At 52.5% G+C, this 11903-nt stretch overlaps 2 protein-coding genes across 7 annotated transcripts in view; one reads left to right on the forward strand and one right to left on the reverse strand.

The window, feature by feature from the left end:
• MAP3K13 (mitogen-activated protein kinase kinase kinase 13) overlaps positions 1–7998 on the forward strand; it is an 80499-nt gene extending 72501 nt beyond the window's left edge. For all 6 annotated transcript variants that reach the window (XM_064517062.1, XM_064517063.1, XM_064517064.1 and 3 more), the window contains 4 exons: positions 866–936; positions 2960–3257; positions 4028–4125; positions 4214–7998. In XM_064517062.1, coding sequence (XP_064373132.1) covers positions 866–936; positions 2960–3257; positions 4028–4125; positions 4214–4250 — 504 coding nt within the window. In that variant the 3' untranslated portion in view covers positions 4251–7998. The remainder of the gene's footprint in view (positions 1–865; positions 937–2959; positions 3258–4027; positions 4126–4213) is intronic.
• Positions 7999–9463: 1465 nt separating this feature from the next.
• On the reverse strand, positions 9464–11582 carry TMEM41A (transmembrane protein 41A). The gene is made up of 5 exons (XM_064517068.1): positions 11427–11582; positions 11185–11338; positions 10927–11088; positions 10252–10390; positions 9464–9926 (listed from the first exon to the last, which is right to left on the reverse strand). The coding sequence occupies exons 1-5, from the start codon at positions 11522–11524 to the stop codon at positions 9706–9708; spliced, it is 774 nt and encodes a 257-aa protein (XP_064373138.1). The 5' UTR covers positions 11525–11582; the 3' UTR covers positions 9464–9705.
• Positions 11583–11903: the final 321 nt, after the last annotated feature.

An 11903-nucleotide genomic window follows, 5' to 3' on the forward strand; every position in this document is an offset into this window, starting at 1 on the left:
CTGGAGCTGCAAGGTCGAAAAGAAGTTCCTCAAAAAAGTGTTCCTCACTAGTGGGGAGGAACAGTTGTAGAGAGATGGAGTTCCTCTTTATTCCTGCTGCTTCCATCCAGGTGGTGAGAGAAGAAGCAGGAACCAGTCTGAGTGGAGAGCAAAGAGCAGAGAAACTGGGCCTGGGTGGAAAAGTTAAGGGAAAGAGGATGAATACCAGAACAAGAGTGTGTTTTGGGCCCATAATGAAGGGAGGAGGAGCCCATGGGGTAAGATAGAGGCTGATTCTGAAGTGTGAACCAGGAGTTGGCAGCTTAGATGGGACAGGATTGGGCTGGAAAAAAGAAGATTGTGAAGTCTGGGTTTGGATGGAAGGAGGACAATAAAGGCTATACTCACTGAAGTAGAAAATGGGACAAAACTCAGGTTTTCTAGTTAATGAAACCCACCAGAAAAGGATGTGCCATCTCCTGTCCTGCTTTATGATAGCTTCATGCAGAAGAGGTTGAAGTGGTAAAGCTAGGAGTGCTAAATCAGCTCAGTTTATGTGGATTTCAGTATGATCCTAATTACTTGATTTGCTTCTGTAAAAATCTAGGAAATTATGTACGCAGTGCTTTCTTAAAGTACTCCAGTGTATTTTGAAGTTAAGCACTCCAAACTTAAGAATGACAGCATTAATACCACCTGAAATAATCTCCTTTTAGGAAAAAGTCACAGTCAGTTCTCACTGTTAAATAGGTTCTTTTCTCATCTGGACTGTCGCAGCCTGTTGACACAGTGACTTTGTGCTAAAAGACCAACAGGCAGCCATGTAGTTGCATGTTTGTTCCTTTACAAATGTGAAATCATCGTTCTTGTCCTTGTTCCCTGCCAGAGCGGTGATGACTCCTCAGAGGAGGAAGAGGGAGAAGTAGACAGTGAAGTGGAGTTTCCTCGTAGACAAAGGTAAAAGGTGAATTCACTCTAATCTTTGGTGAGACAAAACTCAGGAGAACTGTCATAGCAACTGCATGCCAGCATCGAAACTGTGGAAGGTGCTAGCAAAAGGACAGCATCACATTCAGCGTGTCACATTCAGCGTGTCCCATCCGTTGTCCTCAGTGATCCTGCATATTGACTTGCTGTTTTCAGCCTGTTCTGAGGTGTTCTCTAGCATAGCTTCTCTCGCAGGCTATTTGCAACAGAGCTTGGTCACACTTGGTTAGCAAGGGTTAATATTATTCAGCCTATAAAAATAAGCTGCTGCATCTTTGTCACCAGACTCAGCCTTATTGAGTGTTGGTAGCCTTTGTGGACTCTTACAAATTTCGTTTATTAGCTGTTGCTGCGAGGGGCTGACTCCAGCACCTTTGCAGTGGGATTCAAGTAGGATTTACGAGCAAGGTGATAACACAGCAGATTAAATTTGATGATGTTTCCTATAGAATAATAGACTTGAGGAAGAGTTCCTACCTCAGCATACATAATAATGGGCTTTATAGTCCTGCGTTCAGGCAAGAGATTATGGCATTGTTGCAGTAGCTTTATGAAAACAGCTGCTTGACGTGCAGAAATGATCTGCAGCGGGCAGATAGGTTAAGGCGTGTTAGGAAAGGAGTAGAGAACAGAATAAAACCTCATCTATTGTTGTATACATTCATGGTACACCTGCAGCTTGAATCCTATATGTCACCTTGGTTGCCGCAGCTCAGAGAACGTGGTAGAGTTTGAAAAGGTACTGAGAAGTGTGATAAGGATGGTGAAATGGCTTCCAGAGAAGATGAGATTAAATGGATTAGAAATCTTTGTCTAGGAGGAGGGGAGGATACAATGGAGGTCCTTGAAACTGGGAATTATGCAGAGGAAGTCAGCAAGGAACAATTCCTCATGTTTGTACTAGGGACACCTAGTGAATCAAGCAGTGGGTTTAAAGTGAGAAAAGGAAGTGCCTTTTCCATCCAGAACTTTGTCAAATGTGGAGCTCATTGTCAAGGGATGCTGTGGACATCAAAATATAAACAGGTCACAAGTGTTAAATTTATGGAGGATAGATCGATCAGCGGCTGTTAAGCACTGTAAGTGCTGGTTCAGTCTTCAGCTCAGGAAGTCGGATCTGCTGATTGCTGCAAAGCAGGAAGATGTGCCAGGAGAAAGCAGGCTGTCTGCACACCCTGTTCTCATAATTTCCCTGATTATTTCAGGAAGAAGGGCTGATAAAGAGGAATATGCTCCAGGGAAGATCAGCTGGTATGAACGTGTACCAGAAAAGACAGAGTAAGACAGATGAAATGAAAGACGTGTATCTTAAACTAAGTCATTCAAAAGGTGGTAGATTCCCTTAGCTCCAAAACGTGAGGGGCAGCCCTGCACTTGGCAGTGCTCTTGCTGCCTGCCTTGCAGATCAGTTAGGACTTGGCGGTTGGAGATGTGTACTTATGGCAGGAAGAGGCACTTGGATAGCTGGAGAGCCTTTCCTAGGGATAGGACCTGTTCTGCTCAGTCAAAGACACTTCTGGGAGGACCATGCCCTTGATCCGGTGTGGAGAAGCAGCTAGACAGCGTTGCATGCCCTGTGCCTGAGAGGTGGGGACAACAGGCTTGAGCTATTCAGTATCCACTCTGCATTTAGTGCACTGCTAATGTTGTGAGGGTTTTGATTGTGATTCAAGATGTCTTGAAAGAAAGCTGCCTTTCCCTCTTGCTGCACACCAGAAACAGTGTTCTTTGTGTTTGAACAGTAGCGCTGTGCTGGTTTGCCGACTAATTCCGCGTGTGTGCAGCAGTGAGAAGCTGTAACTTCTCTAGCTAGCAGGGGGCTCCTGGGGACAGGTTCACCCGGGGTTGCGTAGGCACCACGAGCGGGGTCGGTCGAGGCCAGCAGACTCTGGGTGGGATAGGCAGGGGAGCCTAACACAGCACGCTGGAAAGTGCTTCGCATTTGCAGTCAGAGGCACTGTGGTACAAGCTGAACCACTCTCCTGGTTTGCAGACCTCACCGCTGCATTAGTAGCTGCCAGTCCTACTCGACCTTCAGCTCGGAGAACTTTTCCGTGTCGGATGGAGAGGAGGGGAACACAAGCGATCATTCGAACAGTCCAGATGAGCTGGCCACCAAGCTGGAAGATGAGCTGGCGGAGAAGCTGGAGGACATGTTATCTCAGACCCCAGAGATCCCCATTGAAATCTCCACCCAGTCCGACGGGCTTTCAGACAAAGAGTGCGCTGTGCGGAGAGTCAAGACTCAGATGTCTCTGGGCAAACTTTGTGCAGATGAACACAGCTGTGAGGTGAGTTGTTTGCTTAACAATTCCCGCTTCCTTCTATATGATAATTAAAAAAAAAAAAAAAAAAACTTACGGAAAGAAATCCAAGGGCCAGAAAGCTGGAAGACTGCCTAGGAAACGGTGTGGTAGATGGACCACAGAGAAGGCCCTGCTTAAATACCTGGTCTTCCTCATGCTAGGCCAAATGAATAGACAAAATAAGCACAAACTAAGCTTGGACCTAATTTACTGTTCAGGCTGAGTGAGATATTGGGAGGCCATCGGATCTGCAGTTGCATTAAGGGGGAAAAAAGTAGCAGATAAAGTAGATAATGAAATGGAAGGGTTATAAATATTCTGCCTCAGACCCATCCATCAGCCTTGCTGACAGACCTGAAATGATTTTCTTCCTTTTACTGTCTTTCAAGTTTTTGGAAGTGGGGAGGGCAGAGGCTTCTGCACCATCTTTTGGTACCTCCATTTGTTTGTTGATGGTGCAGATATTTTTCTGCTCTAGAAGTGTCCTGTGAAGCATTTCGGTAACCAAACACTGCCATAGAAGGCCTGAAGTGCGGTGACAGACTATCATGCTTTCTGCCAGCCGCTCCTCCAGGGGAGAGGAGGGACCTTTGGTAGGGTGCCTGTGTGCCGCTGACATCTCCTCGGTGCCACTGAGCTCTCCTCCTCGTGCTGGTGGTGACCTTTCCCCGTCTCCTGTTATGGACTGGGGCAGTGCGGTTGATCTGCGGCGCAGGAAAGTTGCTCAGACCATCTCCTTTCCTTTTGCTTTGCAGAACCCAGCACAGTTTGGAGAATCAGACTGTGACTCTTCCGAAGGGGAGTGTTCTGATGCCACGGTCAGGACCAATAAGCCCTGCAGCTCTGCTACTTGGTAATACAGATCTCCCCCAAAGCTTCCTGATACTGGCATTTTGATTTCCCTGAGATTCCACTTCATTCCCCTTCACCACACTTTACAGGAAGAGAAGATGCTTCTCCTTCCCACCCCAGGAGTGATTTGCAATAACCCGAATCTCTGGAAAATGTCCAAATGAAATTAATTCTCTTTGAGCATTTCAATCAAGAATGGCAGGGATGTATTTTATTGAATAATCTAGTTACTGTAACATGGATATTTATTTTTTTGACATTTTAACACTTTTTACTGTAAAGAGTGGATTGTATTTATAGACACACAGACTTGTTGCAAAAAAAAACAAAACAAAAACAAAAAAAGTTCAGAAAGCAAGCACATTACGGAGAAACATCCTGGGAGTCCTGCCTGGACAGCATTGCGTACGAACGCGGGGGATTCTCTTGCTGCTTTCACAGGGGACCAGGCCTCGTGGCCCTGAAGATTGGCGAACAGATCAAGAAAACTAAACCACTCAGTCTTATCAAATGAGGAAGCATAAAAAGACCTTACTGCAAGGTAACCTGTGAACAAAGCGTTTTCAGTATAACCAGCTGGGTCATTTTTAATCAGAAGGTGGACATGTTCCTGGAGAAAATTGGTACTGAGGTGCTAACATCCAGGGTCTTCTGAGTCAATACATCCCCAGGAATGTAATAGTGGGTTTTATTTTAAGGGTTTTTAGTTTCTTTTTTTTAAATCAGCATTTTGTTGTGAGATCCTGCAAATATATTCTAACCTCGTCCTCTTGAGAATTGGTATAAGAGCACTTCTTAACATCGCCCTTGCTTCACTCTGGCAGCGTCGATCTCCAGTCGAGCAGGGAAACCTCTTTCAGATGCAGCGTGCCATTTCCCAGTTTACTTCCTCCTCTTACCTCCTGCCTGTTTCAGTCAGCTGAAGAAATCAATCGAATCAGTGTTGGCAAAGCAAGAACTTGCAAGCCGTGGAAAGCACATTCTGCAGAGCCCGAGCACGCCTCCGGGAGGAAACGGGAGGTGCCGGTACTGGACGTGGAGAAGCAGTCTCTCACCTGCAACAGCATCGATAACCAGCAGAGAGCTGTGTGCTGAGGGGGAAGACTGGGAATCGCTGGCCTAGACGCGAGCATCCGCCCTGCTCCGTCTCCTTACTCACTGTACGTTCTTGAAAGCATTAGCAGCTGCCTGCCCTTCATGTCAGGCTTTGTGCAAAACAGACAAGTTGCACAGGGAGTCTTGACTGTGGTTGCGGCACAGTTGTGTGTCTCAGGTGTTCCCTGGGGCCTCTGTTTCTCATCTAAGCTGGTGAAAGCGAGGATAGTCCTGATGTACGGCATTGGCAGATGAGAAAAATTTGTTTTTTCTGGTAGAACTCATAGTGCCTTCCCTTCAAACACTACTCTTCTAAATCAGCGTTTAAAGAGAACAAAACCTAGAGCACGTCTCCCCCCCTTAGCGGACGTCCCCCTGCCAGAGCTTTCCCTCTGCCCTTCCCAGCGCGCTGGCGGGGCCGGGCGCTGCGCTGCACACCGGCGCTCCAGCCCGCGGTGAGCGGCAGGAACGGACCACGGGCAGGTACTTCTGTTGCGTTGTTTGTTTACATTTTATGTTAAAATATTGGTTTGAATTTAACTGTGGTAATTTATAGCCTCACGGCAAAATGAAGGAAAATGTCTTACTTATACAGAGAGCAGTATTGTATGAGTTAAATTATCCCGTATTTTTAAATTTTTGTAGCTGGACTACACACAGATCTTAAGTTATGATGTTATTTTATTATTTATTATCGTTTCTGTAGATCAGACGGTTGGCTTCACTGCTAGCACAATTGTGACCCGTTGGTGTGACGTTCCCTGCTCCCCGGGGGGGACGGGAGCGGCGCTGGGCTCGGGGGCTGTCAGCAGCCGCTGCCTCTCGCGCTGCCCGAGGACGCTGGCGCGAGGGGGACGGGCGCAGGCAGCCCCGGGGGCCCGCGACGCTCCTCGTGGCCGATGCCGCAGGTCGCTCGCGCGTTGCCGGTTGCTGACAGCCCCGAGCTGATGGGGCATAGCCATCGGGGGCGAGCGGTTCTGTACTGATCGCGAAGCAAGTAACCTTTTGCAAAGACCCCCCGGCAAAAGCGTCCCAGAGGGCGAGGGGAGCGGAGGGCGGTCGCTGCAGGCAGTGGCAGGGGATCGGGACGGCCCGCAGTGAGGCCACGCTGTGCATCACCGGCGCAGGACCAAAGAGGCTGCTGCTGAGGAGGAGCTGCCGCTCCTCCCGTCTGCAGTGGCAATACTCAGACCCGGGGCGGAGGAAGAACGCGGAGGGGAGCAAGGCTCGTCCGACTTTGTTTCGTGTTTCCTTTCTCTCCCCGTCCCTCATTCTTCCTCCCAAATGCTCTCTTTCTTGGCCAGTGGCACGAGGAGGTGGCAGGGCCGGACACAGCTTTGCTGTCGTGGTGTGGCAGGGGGTTGGGGTGGGAAGCGGGGGTGCAGGTTGTTACTCAGGAAGCTGGAGGCGAGGGTGCAGGACCCGGGGACAGGCCAACAGCGATGGAGAATTGTGTGTAAACCCCCCCCCCCCCAAAGGGGGAGACCAAACTATTGCAGAAAGAGAGGGGCAACGTAGGCAGGTGTTGAGAACTGCCAGCAGAGCCTATCTGGTGTACCCAACCTATTTGGCGTACCATCACACCGAATCTCCAGCACAGCAGAAGGTGCCAGGCCTTACGCCCCGGAGAGACCCCGCTGCTCGGATTTGGCAGGTTTCCCGAGCTGTTAGCTGGCCGCTGCCTGTGCGAAGCGCTTGCTTGCGAAGGCGGCCGTAGAGCAATAGCCCAAAGCAGAGCTGCCTCCGGCTGTCAGTCTCAGTGACTTCAGTCCACGATGATTCGGTCCCTCCCAAAAAGATCTAGAGGGGTTTGGTAGCTGCGGCCTCGGCTCAGCAGAGCTCCACGATGTGGTGGAGCTCCTTGGGGAGTCCCCGGCCTTCACTGGCACTTGCTGAGATGGGGAGAGGCCTTGGTGTGCGGGAGTTTGGGACCCTCCTGGCCAGCTGTCCCGGATACGTGCTCCGATTTCTTCCTGCTTGTGCCACGGGACACGCTGACAGCCTGGAAAAGCAGGACAGAAACTCGTCTGGTTGTCTGTTGCCGTGCTGCAGCCACACTTTGGTCTAGTTGCTTTCCATGCCCAGGTCATCGCACTGTAACCTTCCAGCATCGCTGCTCACAACTGCTGCCTACTGTGCGGCGTCCCTTTGGGACTGCCACCTCCTCGTGTAGGCCCACGGCCCGTGTACCAGCGGAGGTATCACCCCGGCCTCCCCTCCGCACACGTTCCTCGCGCACCGCGGCTGTGCGCAGGCAGGGCGGCTCAGCAGCCCTCCTGGGAGCCCGGCCCTCCGTTCCCTAAAGGGGAGCGTAGGCGTTTTCCTTAGCGCAGCTTATCCCGAACTGCACACGGACGTGATCTCCACCTTGCCGTACGGGCGCCTCTGCTGCGGTTCCTTGCACTTTCTCTCCTGGCAGGGGATGCGGGGCCTGAGCCGGCCTGCTTCCTCCTCACAGCGACGCCTCGTTTGCAGGGCAGAGGTAGATTGTGGGTTCCCTTTCCAGCATCCTGGCTACCCTGATCCAGTTCTCGTGGCTGCTGACAGCTCCTGAACACTAGCCTAGATTTTCTCCCAGAGCTGAATGTTGCCTTCCCCACTGTCGTGTTAAGTAACCATTTCATCTTGGCCCTGTCCAGTAGTGTTCATCTCTCTCTTCCCTGCTCTGCGGATTCCTGATACAAACTTGATTTTTTTGTATTGAACAGTGTACAGTGATGGAAACAAGAATGACTATCAAAGCAAACAATGCATGGAATAAAAAGCCAGTGTACTTCAATGCTTCTCGGGCTGGTCTGGTGATCTGAGTTTGTGACGTACGTTGGGATAAAGTCACGAAGCCTTTTAATAACTAACACGACGTTTGTCAGCAAACAGCGTGTTTTAAGCTCTCTGTTGCTGAACTCAGCTGAACTGTATCTCCTGGGTGAGAACCAGGGCCGAGGCTTGGTGGGACGCACGTAGCCTATCAGGCACCCAGGTGTGCCCGAACCTTTGCTCTTGTCAAATGAGCCATTTTGCTCTGTGAGCTGGGGGAGGTGAATCTGCAACCTTGTCTTCTCTCACCACCTTGCATTTTTTCTCTTTGCTGTTCCACTCGGCGCCAACTCTGCTGGAGGGGAAGGTGGTAAAAGGGATTAAGCGTTTTCAGCTTCCCCAATGCTCTGGGGTCTCCCACCATGGCCCCTTCCATGCCAGCTCGTCTACTTTTATCCTTTGAGGGGAGGGCAGAGCTGGGGGAGCACAGTGGTGAAGTGCAAATGACAGAAGCCTAGGAACACGGTATCGTCCCTGGGGAAGTCTCCAGCAAATGGGACAGAGCCTACCTACTTATTTGGAAACCATTTACTTACACAGACGCAAATGCCTGCCTCTAAAGATACATGGCTCAAGGACAGATCTCTGCACAGCAGGCATATCGATTTTTTTCACATTGATTTTTTTTTCAGTCTTGGTGGGCAGGAGCAGATAACGGATAGTCAGCAGAAGCAATCTCATGTCTGCTGACATACAAATGATGATGTGTACAGGCGTCTTGTAGCAGGCCCCCAAAACTAGCGTAGGTGGAGAATATTCTCCTTGCTGTATGAGCTTACTGACATCTGAGTCAAAGTGGAAAAGTCTCTCCACTAGAGCCTGTGAAAGCTCTCTGACAGAAGGTGCAGAGACAAACAACAGAACCTGAAAGAAACATTTTTTCTCAAATTGGTATCGTACCACTGTGATTAAAAGCACAGAAGTGTGCGTTTTTTCAGTTTAGGCCAAAAATGCTGAATACTAATGGGTAGGGAGAGGGCTGGGGGAGGGAGTAAGGTCTGCTGAGAGCTGGGGCATGATGTTATCAGAATGACAATGAAAAATAGCTGAGGCTTCTGCTGTTGCTGCTCCACATGACTCCATGTGTGCTATGGACTCTAAGTGCCCTCAGACGACAAGGGATAAGGCTGGGGCAGAAAAACAGCCATCAAGGCCAGCTGGGCTCTTTATCCCTGCAGCCTTGCTGCACCACTGGCAGAGCTGGGGTCGTGGAGCTGCACTCGGTGGGGGATGCAGCAGCCTGCGACGGGGGCTGGGAGGCAGAATGGAGGAAGGAGGGAGGTGTTTGGCACCCTCATTCAGGAGCCAGCAGAGGCTAAGGCGTTCTGATTTGTCTTCCTTAAGGGATCATGATTTTTTCCCCCCATTGCTAACAAGTTTGTAGCGGGCTAGCAACACTGTCGAGCGCACTGAAGACGCAGGCTTACTTAAAGGACACAGGCAATTTAACTGAAGTGTTCATAAAGCCCCTGTATAGTGCTCTCAGGGCAGATACAGGCACAGTTACAATTTAAAAACAAGACCCGTACGCCTCCTCTTAGATGAGAGGTGTAAACACTGCGATTGTCCTTGGTCCAAGGTGGCACAGAGCATGCAGAACAAGGCCCACAGGAACAGAGACCTGCAGCTTCTGCGAGACAGTCCCCCGACAGCTGCCACACCGGAGCCATCACATGCTCTTTTTGCCATTGAGTAACTGAGCATGTTTGTCCTCCTCCAGTTTCAAGTGCTTCTTGCCGTATTGCTTGATGAGGGCTCCTGGTATCAGCGCTGCCATAGCCATTGCAAGCAGTTTGAGCAGGGTGTCCCAGGAGAAAATGGCATCCAGAGAGCTGATTTGTGAGAGAATGGCACCTGTCTGCACACAGATGAAATTATATGGTGCAAGACCTGAAAGAATCAGAGCAAAGAAGCCCATTAGCATCCCCCTTGCCTCCATACAAGAATGCGAGGTTAGTTCAACCCCCCAAACACACCCCTTTCCCTACACCAGAGGAAGGGGTCTGAGATCGTAGCAGCAGGAGCGGAATGTGATTCAAAACTTTGCTGCATTACAGCAGCACCAAGTCATGCACAATGCTGCAAGGCGGCAAACAGGTACCTGGGGCAGAGGCACAAGCAGGGGAGCACTGCTCTGCCTGCCCCAGGTCAGCACTTACCACCCAAGGCTCAGTGGTGAGGAGGCAGACCATGCTACAGCCTCCCCAGGCCTTACCGATGAGAACGGAGAAGAAGAACTGAGACACAGGGATGTTTAAGATGGGGGCTGAGAGATTCAGAAACCAGTTTGGTGTCATGGGTAACAGTCTCAGGAACAACAAGAAGAAAAACAAGCAGCTCCTGTTCTCTTCTACCTGCCAAAAGAAACGTTCCAAATTACTCCTGCTAGTCAGACAGCAGAAACATCTGAACAGCCAGGATTTAAAGGGATGCAGGTTTTGTTCTAACATGCCAGAAGATAACATCAGTCCGGAACTGATTAAAAGGGGTGACTTTACGTGTGTATTGGAGCTTAATGGTGAGCCACCCCCTTCCACAAGGGCTGTGAAAATGGGTCTATCCTGAGTACGACAGAATGGAGGAAATCAACAGCAGAACCACCTCTGGCTATACAACACAGTGTGGATTTTGGGGGCAGTTCTGGAACACAGGGGCTTACCAGACAATCCCAGATGTTATTTTACACCCAGTTTTCCACATATCCCCTTTGCAAACGAGCGTGTCCCCCAGAGAGCAGGGGAGGAGCAGTGTAGGCCTAGAGCACGTCACGGAAGGTCCTTCCCACCTGACCCAGGGCATGCTCCACGCGCGTTAGTTCTTACCAGGGCAGACCAGAGGGCAGCCTCAGCAGGGGGGATACGGATACACCCGCGGAGCAAAGGCTGTTTACCTTCCTTTGCAGCATGGCCACTTTATCGGGGAAGTAGTAAACCACGAGCTTCTTCCCGAAGGCGCCGGAGAGCAGGTAGCAGGAGGTGGCTCCCAGGGACGCCAGGGCGCAGCACAGGGCGAGCCCGGCCCAGGGCCCGAAGAGCGCTCCGGCCAGCACGTTCTGCGCACGGGCGGGGCACGGTCAGCGCGGGGCCCCGCGGGTCCGGCCCCCCCCGGGGCGCGCGGAGCGGAGCCCCCCCCCCGCCCCCCCCCGTACCAGGAGGCCGGAGCCGGGGATGGCGAAGCTCTGCTTGTAGAGGTAGGCGGCGCAGAAGAGCAGCAGCGCGGCGCCCCGGTGCTCCCGCTCGTAGTCGCGCAGCGCCTCGGCCAGCTCCCGCAGCTCCTCCACGTCCGACGGGAAGCGCAGCGGCCTGCGGGGAAGCACGGCGAGAGCCCCGGAGCACCGCGCCCGGCCCCGCGGCCCGGCCCGCCCCGGCCCCCCGCCCCCGCCGCACCCACCTGCCCGCGTGCCCCGCGCTCAGCCGCGCCGACAGCACCGAGAGCGCGGCCGTGGCGGCCGCGAAGACCAGCAGCAGCCCGCCGAGCCGCCGCCACATCCCGCACCCGGCGGCGCCCGCCCGCCCGCCGCCCCATCGCGCCCCTCCCACCCCGCCCCCGCGCGTGGGGCGGGGCCGCGGCCGCTGGGGGAGGCGCGCGGAGCGAAGAGCGCGGCCATTGGCGGAGGCGCGCGGCGGGGGCGGGGCCGCGGCCGTTAGGGAAGCTGGGGGGCGGGGCCGCGGCCGTCGGCGGAAGCGCGCGGGGCGGGGCGCGCGGCCATTGGGGGAGTTGTGCGGCGGGGGCGGGACCAACGCTGCTGGGGATGGGCGCGCAGGGCGGGGCGGGGCGGGGAGCTGCTGCTGAAAGAGCCGTTACACCAGTGGTTCGGCCTGACGAGTACACGCTCATCACACGGAGTGCACAGGGAACACAGAGCTT

Source organism: Dromaius novaehollandiae, chromosome 9 (assembly GCF_036370855.1).
Source record: "Dromaius novaehollandiae isolate bDroNov1 chromosome 9, bDroNov1.hap1, whole genome shotgun sequence".
Classification (NCBI taxonomy): domain Eukaryota; kingdom Metazoa; phylum Chordata; class Aves; order Casuariiformes; family Dromaiidae; genus Dromaius; species Dromaius novaehollandiae.